The sequence below is a fragment of the Bombus bifarius genome, unplaced genomic scaffold (assembly GCF_011952205.1).
Source record: "Bombus bifarius isolate JDL3187 unplaced genomic scaffold, Bbif_JDL3187 scf7180000007984, whole genome shotgun sequence".
Classification (NCBI taxonomy): Eukaryota; Metazoa; Arthropoda; class Insecta; order Hymenoptera; family Apidae; genus Bombus; species Bombus bifarius.
Genome location: NW_022884367.1, coordinates 4,803,236 through 4,825,319, shown reverse-complemented (window position 1 = coordinate 4,825,319; position 22,084 = coordinate 4,803,236). Strand labels below are relative to the sequence as shown.

General features: G+C 33.2%; 1 protein-coding gene across 4 annotated transcripts; it reads right to left on the bottom strand.

Moving 5' to 3' along the window:
- Positions 1–1,795: 1,795 nt before the first annotated feature.
- LOC117204868 (C-Maf-inducing protein-like) lies at positions 1,796–22,075 on the bottom strand. 4 transcript variants are annotated; one of them, XM_033442678.1, is made up of 11 exons: positions 21,904–22,075; positions 21,194–21,388; positions 15,623–15,878; positions 13,812–15,132; positions 7,939–8,124; positions 6,507–7,096; positions 4,211–4,300; positions 3,635–3,887; positions 3,200–3,457; positions 2,525–2,825; positions 1,796–2,120 (listed from the first exon to the last, which is right to left on the bottom strand). In XM_033442678.1, the coding sequence occupies exons 4-11, from the start codon at positions 15,090–15,092 to the stop codon at positions 1,996–1,998; spliced, it is 3,084 nt and encodes a 1,027-aa protein (XP_033298569.1). In that variant the 5' UTR covers positions 15,093–15,132; positions 15,623–15,878; positions 21,194–21,388; positions 21,904–22,075; the 3' UTR covers positions 1,796–1,995. The 4 variants fall into 4 exon arrangements, with proteins under 4 accessions (XP_033298569.1, XP_033298573.1, XP_033298570.1 ...); XM_033442682.1 differs by lacking the exon at positions 21,194–21,388; XM_033442679.1 differs by lacking the exon at positions 21,904–22,075 and having other exon boundaries at positions 21,194–21,444.
- Between the last annotated feature and the right edge of the window lie 9 nt (positions 22,076–22,084).

The following is a 22,084-nucleotide window of genomic DNA, read 5'->3' as shown; positions in this document are numbered from 1 at the left end:
ATTAGAAATTGGTCATTTTAACTACTCTGATTGTTCTAATATTATATTAAATATGATATCCGGATTCTTACAAATAGCAAATGTTTTATCAAGGAATAAACCAAGCGTATAAAAATTTCGAACGAATACGTGGTAAAATGACAAATATTTATTAGTCTTAAAATATTTATTATGTGTCCCTTTGTTTTTCGACTTTTCCATGTATAACGTTCACTTCTCTTTTGACAAATTTTCTTCCCCGACTTTACTTGTACATACAAGTGAATAGTAACCGACTAATGAACACGTTGATTTTCAATAGAAGGTATATATGACTAATTCACGTAAATCTTTCGTTCGACGAAGTCAACGTTGTCAAATTATGTTTGGTAGAAACTGTTAATATAGAGGGTGTCGAAGAAAGGGTGAAAAACATTAAAAATACATACGTAATACTCATTAAAATAAGCAGAAAGGAACTTATAATTAAAAATAGAATTAAGTTTACAACATATCTTTAATCATAAATAATTGTGTATTCCTTCTTCCCTTTATATATAAACAAATATCATTATTCAATAAAATTTACTAATTTTGAAAATTTAATTACATTATCTAAATAAACTCTCTCTGGAATTATTAAATTTTTGGTATCAAAATCTTTATTTATTTTTACGAATATCCTAAAATATTTGTTATCCTTTCTCAAACACCCAATATCTTCATCGAGGATATATCATATTTTTGTTAATAGCATACACATAGTTCAAATTTTTACTTTATAGATTAGATCATTAGATTTAAGATAGTATCTTGTTAGTTGAATATCTTAACAACGAGTTTTAAAATGTACATTAAAAGAACAAGCCACAGCGAACGAGTTGTTGGCTGTTTTATTCGATGGTCTAACTAAAAACGAACCGAAATAAAAATACATCATCAGGAATCTATTTTCACTCATCGTCAGTTCTATCCGGTATCCTTTTGATATCTGCGCAATCAAATCGAATCTCAATTAAATGCATATTTCTGTTCCCTTTATAAAACTACGTTTACTTAACTATGTAGATCACATTCGAAGAAACGTCTTTCAAGAATAACGCGTCTATCAAATAATATTTACAAGAAACGAAATAAAGCGAATCAAGTATATCGAAAAGAAATTAATAATATCCTATCGCGAACTCAAAATTCAATAAATATACAAATAATAAATTAAACGATCTACACTCTATTCGTTATTACTATATCGATAAATTATATTATATCTTCAAATTAAAAACGTTAACAGCTTAAAATCGGAATAAAACGTAACGCGTAGGATTCAGGAAAAAGGCAACGCACTTGGAGACTTGCGGTCGACCGAATAATAATTCGGACTCCTGTCGCCGAACAGCAAGTCCCTGTGCCATCGGAAACGATCTCTCGATGTCCTCTTACTTATTCCTACATGAATCAACTATTTATAGAGTCGCTACGAATTTCCACTCTCTTTCTATTCTAACTTCGATGAGTGTCCACCTCTCTTTTTTTCTTTATATCGAAACGTCAATTCTTGGGCAGTTAACGATACTTCTTGAAAGTTTTCTCGCTTCGATTCTTCATCGAGTAAAATCATCTTACTCTTTCAGGCTTTTATTGTAGTCCTAGACACGTGCATATATTTTTTTTAGTCAATCTTAACAACGATTGAAAATATCTTTTGTTCTCACGTAAACGAGGAAAGTGTCCCGTTTGGAACTCAAACTATCCATCTTCTTAACTACACCTCTAAAAGACTCCCGGTATACTCCCGTATGCCAGAGCCATCTTTTACATCTAAATAACTCTTTTCGTTTCGTCGATAAAACAGCACGCAATACACTAGATGCCACGATATCTTTCAACGACTCGTCAAATTGTTTTCACCATTCGAACCTTTCTCTTCGTTCGTCTGAATCTCGTCTAACTCTGTCTTTTCTCTTTGATACTGGAGTTGTTGGAATTGTTCGACTGGATGTAGGAAGAAAGCTCTGGCTACCAAGCGTCTGTGTATCTCACGTCGAACTCTTGCAGAGCTGGCAAACACTTCTTCAGGGATTCGAACGTCTGAACGGACAGTTTCGTGCTATTCAAGTTCAGCTTCTTTAAACTCGTTAGTGCTGAAAATTTAAAGATTGAATAAATGTTCAGATTAATTAAGAAATTGAGTAAAGATTTTATATTAACTTCATACAGCGGCTGCAGAAAGTATTGGCACATACATATTTTTCAATGAAACGTTTCTTTATCAGATTCTATATTTCATTTTCATAGTACCAAATTTTTAGTCATATGAAAGTGCTGCTTGGATCTAATGGTGTGCTAACATTTTTTTTTTGTAGCCACTGTATATGCAGTATATGAATATCTAAGTTGTAAAGTACAAAATATATGAAAGTAGATGTTAAAATAAAAATTGATCTTATGAAAATATAGAGATAAGAGTTCATATAAAATGTATACTAAACATATCAAGATACATTCTCTTTGGACAAAACGATATTAACATTCAATATTTCCTTACAGGCCAAGCTAGAGATTCCTTTATCAGAAACAGGGGTTTCACAAAGATTCAGGACCTGCAGTTTCTGCAAGTGTTCGCTAATCATTTGTAGGCCAGCGTCACCGAACTGCGTGGCCCACAAGTTCAGATGCCTCAAAGCTGGTAATTTGATTAGCTGCTCGGCGCAAGCCGAGGTCACCGAGGTAAAGGCCAAACTAAGGTATTCCAAGCTGCCAAGAGCCCTTCCGCTCAGAATAAGGGCAACGTCCGCGTCTGTCGCCCGGGCTGGTAACGTCAGTCGTCTAGGACCTCCTTTCCGAAGCTGTTTCAATACAAAACAAAAACTTATACCATATAAAAAAATATATCTTATAGTAATAATAGTCATAGTCTATTTTTTCAGCTTCCCGGTCATGAAAGGACTTTTCCCTTTATGAAATTTCAAGTCACGCCTATTTTTTCTTATTGTAAAATAAGATCTATAATGATATTACATCACCATTAAACAATGAACATATATTTGAAATCAGTCATATTTCTTGTTTGATTTACAATTGAAAAATTTATAGATTTACAGTAGCAAGTATATAAATCGGAAACATACCAAATTCAATTTAATTTAGTTTATAAGAACATATTATCCGAAAAATTGTGTATTTGACAGTGCTCCAAAATAAATGTAATCTCTTTACTCACAAGTTGCTGCAAATTCCTTTGTCTCTGGCAAAGAGCTGCGTATCGTTCCTTGCCTGAAATGGTTGACTCTAACGCACTAACTATTTGCAATTTAGCTTCTTTGCTCGACAGCAAATGCCACTCTAGCATTAAGCAAAGACCTTCTTGAGCAGCCTCGCAGCCTCTTACTGCTAATAGTATACAATCATCGCGTACTTGTTTCATCAGCCAGCTGATGAACTTCTTTCTTCGACAGCAGCACGCCAGTAAGGTAGTTAACTGGATAAAAAAACAGTAGGGGATCAATTATCCTACCAAAGATGATATCGCTTTTTAGCACAAATTTGTATTTGGCAAGAGGAATTGCTTTTTATTCTATCGCATAAATAAAGAAAGAAGTCAATTTTATTTCTATGGCATTATTTATTTGGATTAATGTAGAAAATGAAAAATTACCATTTCGCCAAACAATTCTCCTTGATCAGGGCAATCCGGACTGGATGGTGCGGCAATATGAATCCATCCAGGTCTGGGTTCCCTAATCGGAAGTAGAACACGATGCACAACGCATCTCGTGTCTTTCGCTAAACGGCTAATTACGCACATTAATATCGATTGTTGGACCTCTTTCATAGCAAAAGCTTCCTCTGGGAATGGTACGGGTTGCAATAAAGCACCGAGTTCTGGCCTCCAATCGGCATATTCTGATCTAGAAAAGAAAATAATAGTTAGCTCTTGCGATTTGAAATTTAAAAGAAAGAGAAAAAAGGGTATACTTTACGTGTAATTAGACCGCGGATATTTATGCAATTTATAGGAAATTCGAAGATGCAAAAATATACAAATATATATACAATAGAATAGCCGAAATACAACGCTCGTTGTAATATTTAGTGGAACAATTACTATTTACTTAGTAAAACAATTTTCCATCAGGGTTTAACTTTCTTTAATTGTACTCGTGAAAATATAAATTTGCATAAATGTTCGCATTCCATATGTAATAATGAGCGCATTAGTGATGAAACTTACGCGATATTTAGCACCAGAAGGTAACAATCCAATGGAGGCAAGGTCGGCGATTTTTCGTTTTCCGGCAAAGAACGATTAACCACTTCGAATCTGCAATTGAACGGCTCGTAATTAGTTTCATTAATTCGCATTTCGTTTGTGGTACGCAAGAATGTTCTCTACTATATATAATTTATTTCGCGTCATAGCGTCTTTTTCCGCACAGTTGTGCGTTTGACATGTTGTAACGAATAATGGACTTCTAAATTTTACCTGTTCTTTTAGTGCGCCTGGACGCGTGTAAAAAAGCAAGCTGACGTATTTACGAGTTAGCATAAAAGTAAAAGCTGTATCAAATCGGAAATAAAATATTTCGCATCGAATATATGTTTCTTTGACTGACGACACGATAGTATTTGGTAGATTATTAAATGGTCTTTACGTATGTAAACAAAAGAATTAAAAAGATTCTTACAGAACGTGGAACCTTTTTTATTCAAATTTTTGTCGAATTTATTATGCGAACAACGTATTTAGATATTGCGCCTGTTGATGCGAAAATACATTAATTAAAGGAACGCAAAGGAAAAAGATATTGCAACGTAACAAAAAAAAAAGATTATCATTCATATCAGCAAAAATATCATAAGATAAGGAGATTTGTTGCCTCGTTCACAAGAAATGATACCGCATCTTCTCTTCATTTGAATTAGTTAATTATCTTACATGTAGATTCACATGTATGTGATTCACGAATCGACGCACATAGTGTATTCTTCTGTATATTGTACATATGTAAATTGATTTCTTTTTCATTTTCCATTAAATTCTTTGCTATTTTATCTAAAGATCGTATGTAGCATATTTTTTCAAGTCACAGTAAATAAAAATAAAAAATGTTGCAGAAAGCTATATTGATATAGAATACTGAGGTAAAATACTAATATTTTATTATACAAAAATATAGAGATACTAAATAAAAAGTGTCTTAATGCGTACATATTTCTTTCTATAAATACATTCCTTGAGAGTATATTTTATATTAAGATAAAGCATATTTTTAATATATCAGATTATATTTGCATGAAATTTTAAGGAAAAATAAAACGAAAATATTATTAAAAAGATTCTAACGTGAAATTAAGCGAGATTTTCCGCAGAATTGTTCTCAAGCAGTTAACTAAAGTCATATTCTTCGTTAAAGGGTTAGTTTCTGCACTTTCAAACAAGGCACTGCAGAACGTTCATGCCTTTGATACGCTTTAATGAAGCGTGGATAAAATACAGGGTGACTCACGCAATTTGCAACAATGCACTCGCCACGTGCAATTAGTCTTTTCTTTTTTTTTTTTTTTTAGACAAAGTCAATGCACATAACAAACATTATTATGAAATGTTTAAAAATATTGTATTAATTTTTACATGATAATTTTTAGAAGTATTTTAAAAAACATGTAAATTTTTAACATTTCTTTGAAGTTTGAATTTGATGTACTATTAAATATTATTCTATCGACAATCATCAACCGTATTAAATAATTAGATTTTGCTATAAGTCGCGTATATTCAATGTTAAAAATGTTTACGGTAAGAATATTGGAACCTTATTATACTGACTGTCATAAATAATCAGAACGCTCGCGTAATCGTTTTGTATGAGTTTAAATTTGGAAAAATAATATCAATATTAATTGCTTCAATAATAAATATGTTAATATGTGAATACAAAAGAAATCTTGTACAATACACAGAAGTTTCACAAATTTGCAACTCATACTTCAAATATCTTCCAATTACCATAATTTCCAATACGAACGCACCATTTAGTCCAAGTACCATAATTTCCAATACGAATGCACCATTTGAGATTCAGACTACGCGACTCTCCTTATATTTGAATATAATTATTATTTATTATTATATATGTGGGATGGTGTGACGTTGGCGAAAGACGTGGCTGATTGTTTATAAACGTTGTTAAGATGTGTTAATGTTGTCAAGGAGTGTTGTAAGCGTTACCAAGCTTTGTTACAGGAAAAGTGAGCGTGGTAATATGGCCAGAGTTGAATTAATCGTGATCGAGAGAAGTTCATCGTGTTGCTGTGACGTAGAAATAGTGTTAAGCGAATTTGTGAAGTGCGATATTATATTCAATTTTGTGAGAGTGCTACAATATTGTGTTATCATACTGTCTTTTCTGTTAACTTATAATAAACATTCCTACATATAAGTACAATATTATTGTAATATCTAATGTCAGATTGTGAGTTGTAAATTTGTCCATAAAAAAGCGAAAAGAAAGAGGAAGCAAACTCACCTATGGAAAACCGCAGCGACGCAAACGGACACCAAATTAGGAAGCATCCTCGGGTGAGGACAGTCGCTTCCAGGCCCGTGAACTGAAGCGATATAATCCCTGATCGCTTGCTCTCCATCCGTTGCATACAAAGAAGCTATAAACACTTGCAATAGTTTCCTCATGTCCAGGGATTTGCCAAAATCCACCGTATGCTTGAGGCATCTCGTTATCGCTGGACTTATGGCTGTGACCAAGGACGACTGTGGATGCTGTTGAGCCAACTTCACAAGAACCCTCGTTAAACAGACTGGAAGTGCAACTTTGTCTAAAAGAGGAGATACCACGGAGAGAACAGCTTCAGCCCAATGTTTCCGATCGTTTCGATATCGGGACACTTCTTCTGTCGATTTCTCCGAATATTTCTCTGATGGATTTTCGACGGCCGAATCTTCGAGATGCTTTGCAACAGCTTCTAACGGCGCTACAGACACTCTTTCGTCCTGGAGCGACGTCCATAACGCGAAATCAACCATTGACTTTAATTCTTTGATGATCACTTCCTCTCGGGTATTTAGAGATACTAGATGCTGATATTTAAAGATACTCCTCTGAAAATTCGAAATTCACACATATTAGATTGCGTAAATTCACTTACATAAGATCCGTTTACATAATCGATGATGTACACTCCCGCTCAAAACTCTTGGGACATCTTCTATCTTTAATAGAACTATAGGTATTTAGAATTATTAGCTTCGCTTTAGCTTACATTACTTTTTCTGTTACATAAAATTTTATGAAGTTAAACGATGCTCTATAGAAATTTACTATCACTTACATTTGTCCAATTTTGAAACAAATATGACAACTGTTCTAAGATTTCTGAGAGGAGGTGTATGTATCACTTTTTTAATGAATTATGAGCTTATTGGCGCCCCTCTTTTGTATCACTTTCACATATATTACTTTCTAAAAGACTCTTTATGCATTATATACTCTAATGGCTTAGAATGCCATTCATTACATACATTCTTCAATTATCATGATGCTGCACTTCAAATATCACTTTGAATAAATAGCACAAGTGAATGTGTTCTTCTTTTTGGTAATTTTGATACAGAATTACACTAATAGAAATGTTTTTTCCTTATTGTATAACAACATACTTTTGGGCTCATTATTCGATAGTTAAACGTCAACATTTCGAAACTCTTCTCACACTTGTTTTATTATTAATTAATTTATTTACTCTGTCGTCACATCGAAGATTGTATTGCTGTTTTTAAAAAAAAATTCCGATATGTGTACTTTCTTCGTTTTTAGTTCGTCTTTCCAAATGTCTTTAAATATCTCGAATTTCTAGAGATATTACATATGTGCTTAGATCAAAAGAGGAAAAGACAAGTAGAATTTGCAAAAAATAGAAAGAAAGAATTATACAAGAATTTACCTTCCATAGTATCGAATGATACCATTGGTCCCTAGTATAAGCATTATTCGCTTGGAGAAGAAGAGAACTGTTTGGCAGAACTATGCTAAGGCAGTTCTTGTAAGTAGGATCCCATCTAGTAACAGCATACTTTCGTATATCCGACATGTTATTATAAGGTATTGGTTGTCGAAAAAATCCCGTTCTCTAAAACAAATTATATCTAAATAATTTACAGTGGCTACGAAAAGTATTTATTATAGCATCCACATACTGATTGAAAACATTCAAATGTATTAAATTCCATATCACTTAATAGCACGTGCTTTCATATAAAATAAAATGTATAGAGCTCAATAAAAAAAAATAATGCTACGTTGAAAAGTAAGCGTACGAGCAAATACCCACTTAGTCTTATTCTTTTATAGTTTTAAGCGTTTATAATATTCTAAATATTATCTTTATTCATAATTGCGTGAATATCTGAACTAAGAAAATAGAATCCGAATACATATATAAGGATTTGTTTTAATACGTAAATATGATACTGAACGCTTTACTATACATTTTAGAAAGCTTAATTTTCTCCTGAGTTCATAAATGTCTGCAATCTATTAACCATATTAACATAATTTTTAATAATTTAAATCGACGATATTATTTTAAAATTTAAATTTTACAGATCAACGCAGATATGTTGATAGAATGATTAGAATGATAGTTAGTTAAACGGTTGTAATGCGGGTAATTTGGATACATTTCAATATTAAAGACTGCATATCTAAATGAGAACTATAATTATTTCGTACTTGAATTTAAATGGCTGTATTATTACAAAGTCAGATTACAAACTTTAAATGCCTCTATGTTTCTTGTATTAGCATTTAAATCTTACTTTCGTAAATTTTATACTGTAACGAAAAAAGAAATAATATCTCAATATTAAAAAGTTTAAAAATCGGATAACTGTTTGGCCAAACTGTCGTCTCGGATATAAATACAAAGATATACCTATTTATACGAGCTTTTAAAATATAGAAACTTTCAATTTACAAGACTGAAATATTATAGACTTTAAGATTTGAAACTTTTACGTATCGCAATAATTTAAAGTTATACAAAGTTAATTAAAATTGTCGATACCAAACTTGGTTCGTTACTTCTCGTATACTCATTTTCGAAAAGTAATAGTTCATATGTTACAGAAATTACCTGAATTACTTAGGAACTAATAAAATTCGTTATTGATAACATAGTATCAAAAAGATTTCATAATAAAGAAACAAAATTAAATAGTAAATTAATTGTAACGTCAGATAGTAGAAAAAGTAATATACCATAGTTCACAATCTAAAAATTAACATAAAATTTGATCGTTGAAAACTTGGCATATAAACACAGAGATAGTTCTACAGAAATTCTAAGCTTTTAGAAATTGGAAATTATTTAATAAAAAAATTAACTAATTATAATATATCAAAAGTTATTCTACATAGTGTTCCCAATTTTTAAAGAAGGAAGGAAAGATTGCAGTTTTAAAAAGATATAAACAAGTAAGCAAATCAGTTCATGTATACATACATGTATGTATTTGTTAATGTAAACACTTGCATCAAGTCTCAAATAGTTAATAAAAAGAATATCAACCTAAGAATGTCGACCTAATAAAAATGATATTACTAAACTCCGGAAATTTATGTAAATTGCTATCTGTATGAACAGAAGTACAAAAAAAATGATTTATACTACTTAGTGAGTAGAGAAAAGTAGATATAAGGATGTAAAAACCAAAGCCTCTCAAGATCCCAGAGGGCAAATGGAATATCGATAAATAATACCTAAAAAAATGAAATCTAAGGAGAAATTTGTTTTGCTCGTTAAATTTTATTATACCTTGAATATCATATATATATATATATATATATTTGAATACTATATACGTTCTATGGATTTTTGCATCTTCAAATTTTCCATAAGTGCATGAACATAAGAGAGAAATTGATCACCTTAGATGAAACGCGATAAAATAGAAAGCATCGAAAAATGACTATTCCCTGGGACTAGCTGACTCTTCGTACCCTAATTTTCCCGCATAAAACGCAGATACTTGTTCAAAATACGTAAAATTGCAAACGTTGCGTCGCGTGCAGTTCTCGATACATTCACGCAAACGTATGCACGCTTGTCACGTAAACGTGTACACGGAAAAGAGACAAAAGGGAGGTGCACGTGCGTGCACGTGTGCGTGTGCGTGTGCATCACTTGCGTCAAAGCCGACCCTGAATGCGTCTCGCGACCGCTTCAGATTACGCTTGCACCGCGAAAAAGCCAGCTCGATTCATTTTTCTCTTTTCTTTTTCCTTCTTTTTCTTCTTTTTTTTTTACCTTTTCTTTTTCTGATCACCTGATACAAGCAACGACGAGTTCCAATCTGGTTATACATTTCTCGTTTCCCGACAAAAGATTGTTATCTATACTAACATTGGACGAATTCAGGCGAGATACCGATGTAGCAAACGGCAATCGTTTCAAACAGGGAACAAGAATTGCTTTATTCTTTTATATTGGGGAGAGAAGAAACAGAACAAAAAAAGGAAAAAGTTTCGAACGAAGGGCTGGTAGACAGATTTTGCTGTTAAAAAAATGCGAATGTAAGAGGAAATTTAAATTGATTAATATATTTGTTTAATTTAGCAACTCTGTAGATACGGTTCAGATGAGAATGATGAAATGATAGTCAATTTTTCTTACGAGTATCGCAAGTTCATATGACAGTGTGTATTATAACAAGCTTAACTCTGAATAAATATACGACTACATATAACAGTAAATAGCTTTTTATATCTATGTAAAGTAGTTATAGATGAACATCTTTTCCAATAATAATTCTGGAAAACTTTATATTCATAAAAAGATAAAAATCTGCTGAAATAATTAAATTGCATTAAAACGCAAACTCTTAATGTTCCATCCGCAATCCTACATTTCTCAGAAGCTAAAAAATGTTTGCATACTAATTCCAGTTCTTTATCTTTTGCTTCCAATCCTCGCACAACTGTATGTAAGTTAGATGTTTGAGTTTAAAATCTGACGAAACACTCGCAGCCTCGACTAACGTAAAATAACGTAAAACGGCATGATTTATCACAATTACAATATCTGCGTCAATTCTAGCAATTCTGCGCACATTGACCAAGTATTAGTTTTGAATTATTAACCTGTAATTATCAGCAAGTTACATATACAGCATATTAATAAAGTTAGCATCATTGATATATTATATTGTCACGCGATGTTTTTAATAGTTAACACATGTGAGGCATTTGTCTTTTTATCATAATATTATGTTAGCAGGAAATAAATAACCAGTTGATGTATAAGTAGTCATTATTGGAAAGTTTAAGACGCATGGTACGACTTGTAATTGCAGATGCGATATCGGCAAGAAACTTAATGACGTAATAGCCATAAAACAAAATTAATTAAATTCCTAACGATTTACCATTCACTGACAGCTAACGATGAAATCTTCGCCGATAAACTCGCACGATTCAAGCGAATAGTGTCATTTACGGTGAATTAAATTTAAATTATGGCATCGATAATTTACCTTTTTAGGGAAGTATCGAAAATTATAAAATTCAGCTTCTGATTTCGTTAGTAATATACATATATTATATTAATTATTCATAGAATATTATTAATAATATCAATTGTTATAGTAGTTCGTGCAGCTTGTAAACGATCAATTAACGTCAAAAAACAGTTTGTATCAGACACGAAACGAAACAGATATTCGTAGAAATATACGTAAATCCACGAATGCAGAAGAATATGAAAGAAACGATTATTTATTTGTACGTTTCGCAGTCCTTTCGTCTGTCGATAACAGTCTAACAGCGAAATTATAAGTAGACTGCAAATGTTTGTGCTCTAAATTGTTATGGTTGCGATTAAAGAAATAAAATCTAAGCAAAAATTTGTTTCATTCGTTAAATATTACAAGAACCATGCCATAATTCGGATATTTAATGTGTATATTTTTATATTATATGCGCAGTTCTGCAGCTTTAAATTTCCTATACATATATGCATGAAAAACTGCGATCTAATAATAAATAGATCTAGTATAGATAAAATAAATCCACCAATGGAAAACATACATAGATGTCATGTATGTATTCATCCGCTGTATGTATTATACTATATACTAAAGCTTGAATCATTATTCCTCATATTTTCTATCTTTTTCCCTCGTTTGTGATTATGCGTTTATGTATTCCCATCTTATTTTTTATTGATAAAGTTTCTATGGAAATCCATGAAATATCCTCCGAAAAGACTAAAAAATATCGTGTTACAATCACAAATTAATCCTGAAAGAAATATAGCCGCTCTATTTTATCTGCGAACATCTCTCGCGTCATACGAAAATTATGGCTTTTAATAAAACTTTGGAACCACGTCAAGTCACGTTAAGACATTTAATTACTGAGAGACACGTATTAGGTTATCCGAAAAGTTCCTTTTGTTTTATAAGGAAATAATAGATGCACAACATTTTTTCTTTTATTATTTTGTTCTGTTACTATCAAAATGGATCATACATAATTCAATAAAATAATAAAAAATGTTGTGCTTCTATTGTTCCCTTATCAAACGAAAGAAACTTTTCGGACAACCTAATATATGATTCTTCTCTTTCTTTGCTCCTTTCCTTTTAAATCTACTTAACATTACACACAGTTCATAGACTGCAAAACGCGTTTCTTTGGTTCATAAATACTTTACCTTTGGGCATTAATGACGCACATGACAAGAAACTTATAAAAGTCAATTATGTACAATGTACAAGATACGATACATAACGATACGGAAAATGAAGAATACTCGTGAAATAACTTTATGTAAACTGCTCAAAATGTTTCGCAGCGTCCTTCTACGAAAATGTTTTGCATAGAGGGCAAAAATAGAAACCATCTATTGTAGAACAATGGAGTTAAAATTTAACTCGAAATACTTCCGAATCGCCTAATCCCTCTAGTTTTCATAATACGTTCATAAAATAATCTTTTACTTATTTTAATGGCAAAGCTAATCGTTATTATTATGCATTTTTTGGAAAATTTAAAGATGCAAGTATACATAGAATACACGTAATATACAAAAATAGGAAGAAGAAAGGGAGAAAGAGAGAGATTACTATAGTTAATACATTTAATATTGACATTGTATTAATATGATTATTAATAGTAGTGTCCTTTATTATTATAATATTAATATTAAGATTACCATAATGAAATAATTAATTTTAAACCATTCAATCCCAGTTCACCGTATATACTACCGGTAAATATGTGTCAGGACAGCTGAGACCACTTACACAATTTCACTAACGTTATTGTACATGTATAGCGAAAGTTTTGAAATCACAAGTTCCAAGTTATTAGTATTAACAAATTCTCCTGCATTATATGTATATAGTAACAAGTTTTATAATAACACAAACGAAATACATATATCAAAATCAGCAAATTACAAGTTATTTTATTACATATTTATAATCTACAACCTATAACTTGTGAATTTGCTAATATTATTAGTTAATAATTATCGTGTCAGAGGGTCCTGATGATATTCAATACAAACTCATTATTCTTATTTTCTACAAATCTGATTTTACAATAAATTTGTTGCTTCATTCGCCATACGTGCCCTATAATGTAAAATACCAAATAAAAAGGAAAATTTGTTAAAGCTTTTGTGTAAAAAAGAAAATACTTTTATTAAGTATGAAAACTCTATTAGTTTTTGAATAAAATATAAAATGTAGTAAATAGAGATGCTAGTAATTTCGATTGTTTATATCCAACATATCGAAAAACCCGACTCACCGTTTTCGACGAGATACAGGTGTCGTTCAAATAAAGATGATGCGTCTCCCACCTCCTCAGATATTTACTTGACAAGATCTTCTTCACGAGGTTGGTATAATTCAAAAAACACACTTGAATGTCTCCTTCCTCTATAGGTTTAAATCTAGGCCCGACAGGCCCTGGACTAGGACTAGAAGAAGAGGATCCGCTAGTTGGCGAGCACCCAGCGCTCTGTCTCTCCAAATTAGGGCAAGATCTTGCTGCAGGTAGGCAAAACGTGCTTTCCAAGCCCTCTGACTTCAACGTATCTATCCTCGAGCTCTTCTCAACGTTAAACGAACTGCAGGCATCAACTGCAGTAGATTCAGCGCTGGATCTGTGATTGCTATCCGAAGACAACTGAGGAGAGCTGGTGCTGGTCATCTCCTGGCGCATAGATCCACCATTAACACAGAGAAAATTGTAATAAGGTACTGTCGACGAAGATAAGCCTCCAGTTGACGGGCCAGCGGGACTCAAAGGTAACGAGGATCCTTCTTCCGTCTCGGTTTCCGTTTCCTGATTGGATACGTTCTCCTTCTCTGATTCGCTGAACACGTTCTGCAACGACGATATATCGTTCTCAGAAGCTGCAGTTACTCTAGAGTTTCTTAGAATATCTTCTTCGGTATCTACAGAGTCGATCAGCACCGACGACGAAGAATTCGTCAGCAAAGTTTCTCCAGACTTATATTCTTTCTCCTCGTCTCTATGTTCTTCTTCTTTATTCGAAGCCACCGACACAGCCTCGATCGAATCATCAACCGTGTCCAAGCTGTCCTCTTTGTTGGTCGAAGAATCGGAACGTAGACGAAGCAGCAACTTCTTGGACCGTCTGTTGCTGTACGACTGCTTCTCAGGAGAAGAGGAAGGGGTCGCATGGTGACTCTGTTCGTTATCCTCCGCAAGTATGTTATTTGGCTCGTCTATTCCATTCTCCACGATGACAATAGAAGTTGGTACAATCAGAGAATCAGGTCCAGGTGACAAAGTCTCAGGATCGAGGTAATCCGCTTTGATATCCGGAAGCGTGCTGTCGGTGCTGCTCGTATCAGAGACCGATGGTTCCTGGTCAATGTAGCCGATAGAAGAGCCGGAACCTTCACTCGTCGCTTCCGAGTCTTGCCTGTCACACTTGGAGCCCGAAGTCTTGTTCGCTGGAAGAATCATGCTCATCGAGGAGGTCTTCGTCTTGTTGGAAGATAAGGAGGACACGAGCACGCGTGACGCGCGTGTGAACGGCGTTTGGAAACAAAACATATCGACTTTATATTCGCAAGTTTTCGCGAAACGCTCGTTCCTATATCAGCGAGTTTTTACTAGTTAACTTTGTCCTATCAACTCTCTGTTAAATTTTTTATCAATTCCGTTGAAGATTCTGCTGGATGCTAATGGTCGTAATATGTCTTCCAGTGACCTAATTTTGGTCGCGCGAGACGTTTGCGGATTTGATGCGGAACGATCGACACTGACTGACGAAGATCGCAGAAGTAAGAAAAACGTCGTTTTCCATGCGACGCGGCAAGCCTCCGTGAGAAAAGCTTTGTCCCGAACCCGCGTACCGCGCGAAAAGGTCCGCGTTCGATATCCCAATTTCGCCTACGACCCGCTCCTAGAATCCCTCGATGCGCGTCAATTAAGCTCCCGTGTGGATCTCAACCGACCTAGAAACGGTCGTTCACCGCCACCCCATTCAAACAAAGCGATTCAATGAGCACGGCGATACGGGGTAGCACCAGCAAACCGACGTCGAAATTCGACGAATCCTCGACATTAGCATTAGGACATACTGATACTCCCTGTCCGCGCACCGGGGATATCTTCACGAAGAACGATCAACCAAGACTCGTGTCGAACGTTTCGTCCGCGCATTGCAGCTGGCCACAGCACATTTTGCCACGAAACAAAACGCACAACCACTTGAGAAACGTTTCCCCCTTTTCGGTTCTTCTTTTCTTCCGTTCCTCGTGATTATTCACTGGGTCAATCGAATCACGAAGCTCGCACGGAAACACTCGCGCGTCGACCACCGGCACGTTTCTTCCTCTGCAAAGAAAAGAAAAAGAGAAGAATAGAGTTTCACGTAGCAAAGAAGTGTCTCTGTTTCGCGTGCTGCGTGCGCCAGTTTCTCCGTCTCTCTCCTTTTCGTTCTATCTCTATCTCTAGTCTCGTTTCTCTCTACTCGAACGACGAAACCGACAGGAAACACGAAACGAGCACTCGAGATTCGTCGACGAATTTCTTCTTCTGGTCCGCGAGACGCGGCCGACGACGCGACGACGAGTCGATGAACGACGAATGAAAAGAGCGAAGGAGAGAGAGAGAGAGAGAAACAAAGGGGGAAGAGAGGAGAGAGCGAGAGAAAGAGGGAGGCGTGTTTCCGACGTGACGCTTAAATGTCTGACACGATTGTGAACAAGTACAGGTGGGGACGCCGCGCCGGGCCGCGCCGCTGGGGTTAGGAAAAGGAGAGAGGGCGTCGCGGCGCTCGACGTCTCGCGGTCGATCAATGACTAGTCACGAGTTTGCTTCGAATTATCGCGTTCCCGCTACTCTCACTCTTTCCATCTCTCTTCCTCGTTCCTTTTTTTCCTTTCTCGTTTTCATTTCCTATGTTCGTTTCTGTCATTGGCTTCCGCAGTTGGTCGTTTCCGTTGGCTGTTTTGTGTTCTTATTTTATTGGAGACTTGGTTTAAGGAAAGAAAAAAATTGTGAAAAGTAAAATTTGGCTCGTGTCTACGGTAAATATACCGAAACTCTTGAAAATAATTCAAAGGTTTTTCCGAAAATAGTCCCCGACGAATTTTCCTCGCTCTTCTTCCCCTGGCGAATGCCGGATTTCTATTTTTATGCGATTCACAATAATGTGCACAACGTGCACAAATAGAACGTGGACGTTGTTAATGAGGTTATGATACATTGGCATTCCGGTTTAAGGAGTGTTTGCACGGTTCGGGTAAGAAAGGATCGATTTCTTTTGTTTCTAATTTTCTGAGAGTGTATGACATTTAGAATATATGTGTAACACTCACTATAATTTCTAACATTCTGATATTTGATAAAGAAATTTGGAATATTAATGAAGTTATAGTAATTTTTTAGTATCGTTTATCATATTTTTAATATCTTGTCTATAAATTTCGTAAAAATGAGTGCTTTAGATTTATGATCCTTTTTAACGGGATAGGAGAAACGAAAGGTATATTTTATTTTCGATCGGTTCTTAAAATTGTCAATTTGCATTTCTCTCGAATTATTTCATAAAAATTAGTCATAATATCGCACGTGCTATTCATTGCACGATGCTTAAGAGAAAAGAGAATTCAAAACTCGCGCCAAATTTTGCTCGCATCAAGAACCTACTAAAATTATGAATTCACAATCAAACATTATATACCATTAAATTCTTACTAATAACATTTTTATATTATTTCAAAGAGCAAATCAACCGTTATAAGAAATATTAAACAGTTGTAAAAATATGAAATTATTCTTTCCAATTCATTATAATTAATATTTCATATCATCGATGATTAATGTAAAGGAAATAGTAGTATATTACCAAATACATTAATACTAAACCATAGACTTAAAGACTGCTAAAAGAATGGAACTCACATTTGTTTTTTTACGGTCCGATAACGAACTCGCAATATTTTTAAATAAACCATTAGTAAATTCTCATTGTTAGCCAACGGAATAGCGAAATACACTTTTACTTCCGACGAAAATATCGATTTCAAAGACGATCTCGTTTTCAACGAACTTTATCCTATTATATAATTCAATGCATCATTCCTGATAAAGTATGTCAGATTTTCACTTGAACTTGGGCAACTGATAAGATTTATTTCCTATGTCGCACTATTTGTGCCTCTAAGATCGATCGTATCTCGTTCCCACCGAAGGAATTTTTCAGCAACGTTGGCGATTGTTCGAAATTAGCATACGAAAATAAAAAGAGAAAAAATTAAAAAAGCATAAACAGAAACTGCTATTTTTAGTTTATCGAGTCGGTTCGACTGTTCACCTCGTCCAATGACATCATCGGAGAAGTCGCGTTCCGATGATGCAAAGAATGACATTTACGACATGAGAATTTTGCCAAAAGCCATTTTTATTGAACATAATCGACCATCCAATTTAGTTACGAGTTTCAATAAAATCGTAGGACAAGAAAAAGTTACACAAGAGTAGTAAACTTATCATCGAATGTTCTTTTCATATTCCTTCGCTTCATAATTAAAATGAAAAATAACAATGAAATAAATTAACAATGCGTTGCTCCAAACGCGATATTTCAATGTTTACATATATCTCAGACAGTTACTTTTATAAACTATACATTTAATGATACTATTAAAGATTTAAATAAATTTATAAAATTGTTTACTAGCTTCCATTTTTGGTACCATGCAAAAATGTGTTGATTTTATTTCATTATAATGACGATATCGTCGTTCGATATATCTTTCTCAATAAATTTCTGAACAAAATTAGGAATAAAATTGTTATTCCATTAATCTTTAAAATCTTAATTTGTACCAAGGTTCCCGTGACTATCAAATTGTCCGATACAGACGTCCGTGCCATAAGAGGGTTACCTGTATCTTTATGACTCTTCACTTTTGGAAGAAACAATAACAAAAGGATTAGAACGTATCATTAGTTGTGAAAACTCGATCTTATATGATAAATGAAAACGTACAAAACAATGACTTAATAAAACTGAATACGCAACTGAACTTGGGACTCAAAATTAAATCGATAGCAAAAACATGTAAACAAGTGAATGAAATGAACGTAGAAGTAATAAGTTCGTTTAATTGGATATTGACTTTCATTCCAATAAATGGAGTTCTATTGTAATATAATAAAGGTCCACTAATCCTTTTCACTGCCTATGACTTTCATTCATGTAATGGAAGCTCGCCTTCAAATAATCGCATTCGATGGTCAGGAACACGTTTACTTGAACATCAAGTCAAATTTCATTTCAATAAATGGACACGTACTATAATACAACGAAATATAATGCATGTAATAAAAACTCACTAATTCTCTTCACTATCATTTTTCATTCATATAGTAGAAGCTCACTTTTGAATAATCCTATTCGATCGTTAGAAACTCATTTATATCAAACATCGACTAAAATTTCATTCCACTAAATGAAGTTGTGCTGTAACTCTATTGAACCTATGACTGAGATCAAGTGACTATTAGTATTGTCATAACATAAATCAGGAACCGATCACGCAATAGGCGTTTGCTTGACGTCTCAAATCATTGACATAGCAGCCACGTGACGAGACCGGCCGACAATATCCTGGTCTCTGGTCGTATGATGCAGCTGACTGTCATATATTCGCGTTGCGTCAAAGGTGACTCGTGTTTGTCAAGCCGTCGTTTCTCTCGTTCTACGTAATGGAAATCGACGTAAACACTCCGCCCTCGTCGATTACCCTCACCTTGATCACGAGCTTAGACTAATCCGAATCGTATGTTCGCGGAAGCAGGAAGAGGTGGCGACCATGCAAAATGAAAGAAAAAAAAAAAAGGAAGAAGAAGAATTCAATCGCTAATAGCCAAAGTAAATTGCGAGGGAAACAGGTTTTGCTACCGAGAACTTGGACCTGTTATTTTCTTCTAGGTATTTTTTACGTTTCTTTGCTAAGTATTACGTGAGAAATACGTACATTCGTGACTTCTATGGAAAACGATCACATTGAAATAAAGAATCGATAATTACACGAAAAATATTAATTGAAATAATAGATTTTCCATCGGCAAGAAAAAATGACGACTATTTTGTATTTCATGATCTTGATGATGATAGAGCAGTCGATACCGTATATTCTTCTATTTTCTTTTAATTTTAGCATACAAAATGTAATTCTCTATGTTACATTCTAATTTCATTGAAATTAGCAAATACAGTCAGTTTTAAACAATATTCGGCAGGCATAGCGAGTGAAAAAAGTATCAATATATAGCAAAACTTGAATAATAAAATTTCTAATCTAGAAAATTAAACATATATACATTTTCTAGATCTAGAAAATTGGACTTATATGCATTTTCTTAATTTAGAAAATTGGACGTATACATAGATATATATGTTTTCTAAATTGTTATTCAAGTTTTGCGATTGTATATACGTACCAGAAAAATCGTTTATTAACGATACGATTGTTGAAAAAAAAAAACGTTACGCCATCGGCTGCTAATGCGTTCATACAGATACGTACCCAGTTGCGAAAATATGAAAATGTAGTTAAATTAAGATGTACATACTTGTTGAATGTAACTCATCAAATATGGTCAATTGACAAGATTGTAAAAGAATGCGTTTATAAATCTGCAATTGACAATCTTCTTCTTTTCATCTGAAATGAACTGCCCATGAAATCTCTTCGACAATTCATGGTTCAATAGGTTAATAGACTTGGTCCCACTCAGTTTCTAACTATTGTGTAGCATTCTGATTAGCTTTAGTAAATGTGCGCATAAAATAATAACTTGCGAAGGGAGGAAGAAATGATAAATAGCTGACGACGCTATCACTTTTTCTTGGTAAATGACGTACTTACTTCGTCAAGTCTTTGGTTAGAATTATTTTTTACTATTACATTTCAGATTAAAGTATTTTCCATTTCTCTTAAACGTTATAATATAAACTAACATTTTATACATAAAGTTATTTCATGACAAAAATGGAAATCAATGAAATTTTTTGTAATCCTTTATAAATTAATCAATTGTTTTGTTTTGAACTATTGAAAACAAATTATTTATTAATCTTAATTTCTCATTTTTACTATCATTTATCTTCTATGATATTTATAATAATAATTTATTTTTCGTTTTCGTTAAAATTTTAAAAACTCATATAAGATTACAGTTTGCACTATTCTACTTAGGGAAATATTGTATAATTTTGTAAGAAAATAATTACAGAACAATTCGTTATAAGAATCTTTCATTCTCCATCTTATCTTTTATACACTTCAAATTCCACATTGAATCTTTAAATAATGTTTTCTTTCGCTATTTAATTCTCAAACTTAATCAATCCTTAAATTATATTATTACAATTGTAAGAATACTTTTGTAATTATATTGGAAGACACCAAAAAATGAAAATAAGCTTTATTTTAACCCGATGAAAATAAATATTTAAATTAATGCAAAATTGATAAACTCAAAATCATTAATTTTCATTAAAGATTTATCGTAACGATTTAAATATTAATTGAACCATTTACGTTCTAATATCCATAATAGATAAATTAATAATATTTAACTAAAAAATTTTTATTCGTATATAGTCATAACTATTAATAATTAGATTAACATACCTATATCAATCATCTTTTATTCTGAGTGCATATGCAGTTTTTATTCTCGATGGCTGATTGTTGGCTTTTCGTTGATTATTTATTATAATTTATCAGATCCAGCACTATATTGTGGTCTTCTTCGAAAAGACAAGTCATATCAGCGACTATCCAATCCACTTTCGCTTTTGACGTCGACAACCAAATACAACGAATCTTCATCATTAAAGAGAAAAAGATGTGACATAATTAGTCTTAGTCCTTTTCCATTTTAATTTTTAACATACTTCTTTTTAAATTTATTTTTATTCCATTCTTAAATTTCATTTTTTTATAATACAAAAATTGGAGATTTTAATTGTTATTGTTTTGTTTATCGATACCGCCTTATTTTTCGTAATAGCTCAGTATTCAATTATTTAAATAATTATAATATATCTATAAATTTCTTAAAAATTTCACTGAGAATAAAAAATAAGATATTTTGCAAAAAGTACTGTATCAACATCTTATATAAAAAAAACTCTCATTTCAAAATCTTTTTCATCATTATCTTTCTTCATACATTTAAAGATCTATAAAAAACTGTCTTATCAATCAATTCAGTTTTAAATTATTTAAAAACTTATTAATATCGTGGATAGAAAATTTGTTTTGGTTAAGACATAACCGAACACAATTAATATACATATTCGTACGCAAATAATAAATAATTCATAAAATATACGTACCACTAATGCATAACTTGTAAAGAATCATTGAACAAAAAAGAATAAAACGACACTCTGCAATAAGAAAACACTTGTATCCTTTCGTCTGTCTACTTTGACAGTTTTCAGAACCTCCACGAAAAGAACCACGCGCGTTCACACCACGACCACGACTGTAACACCATACCCGATAATAACAGCG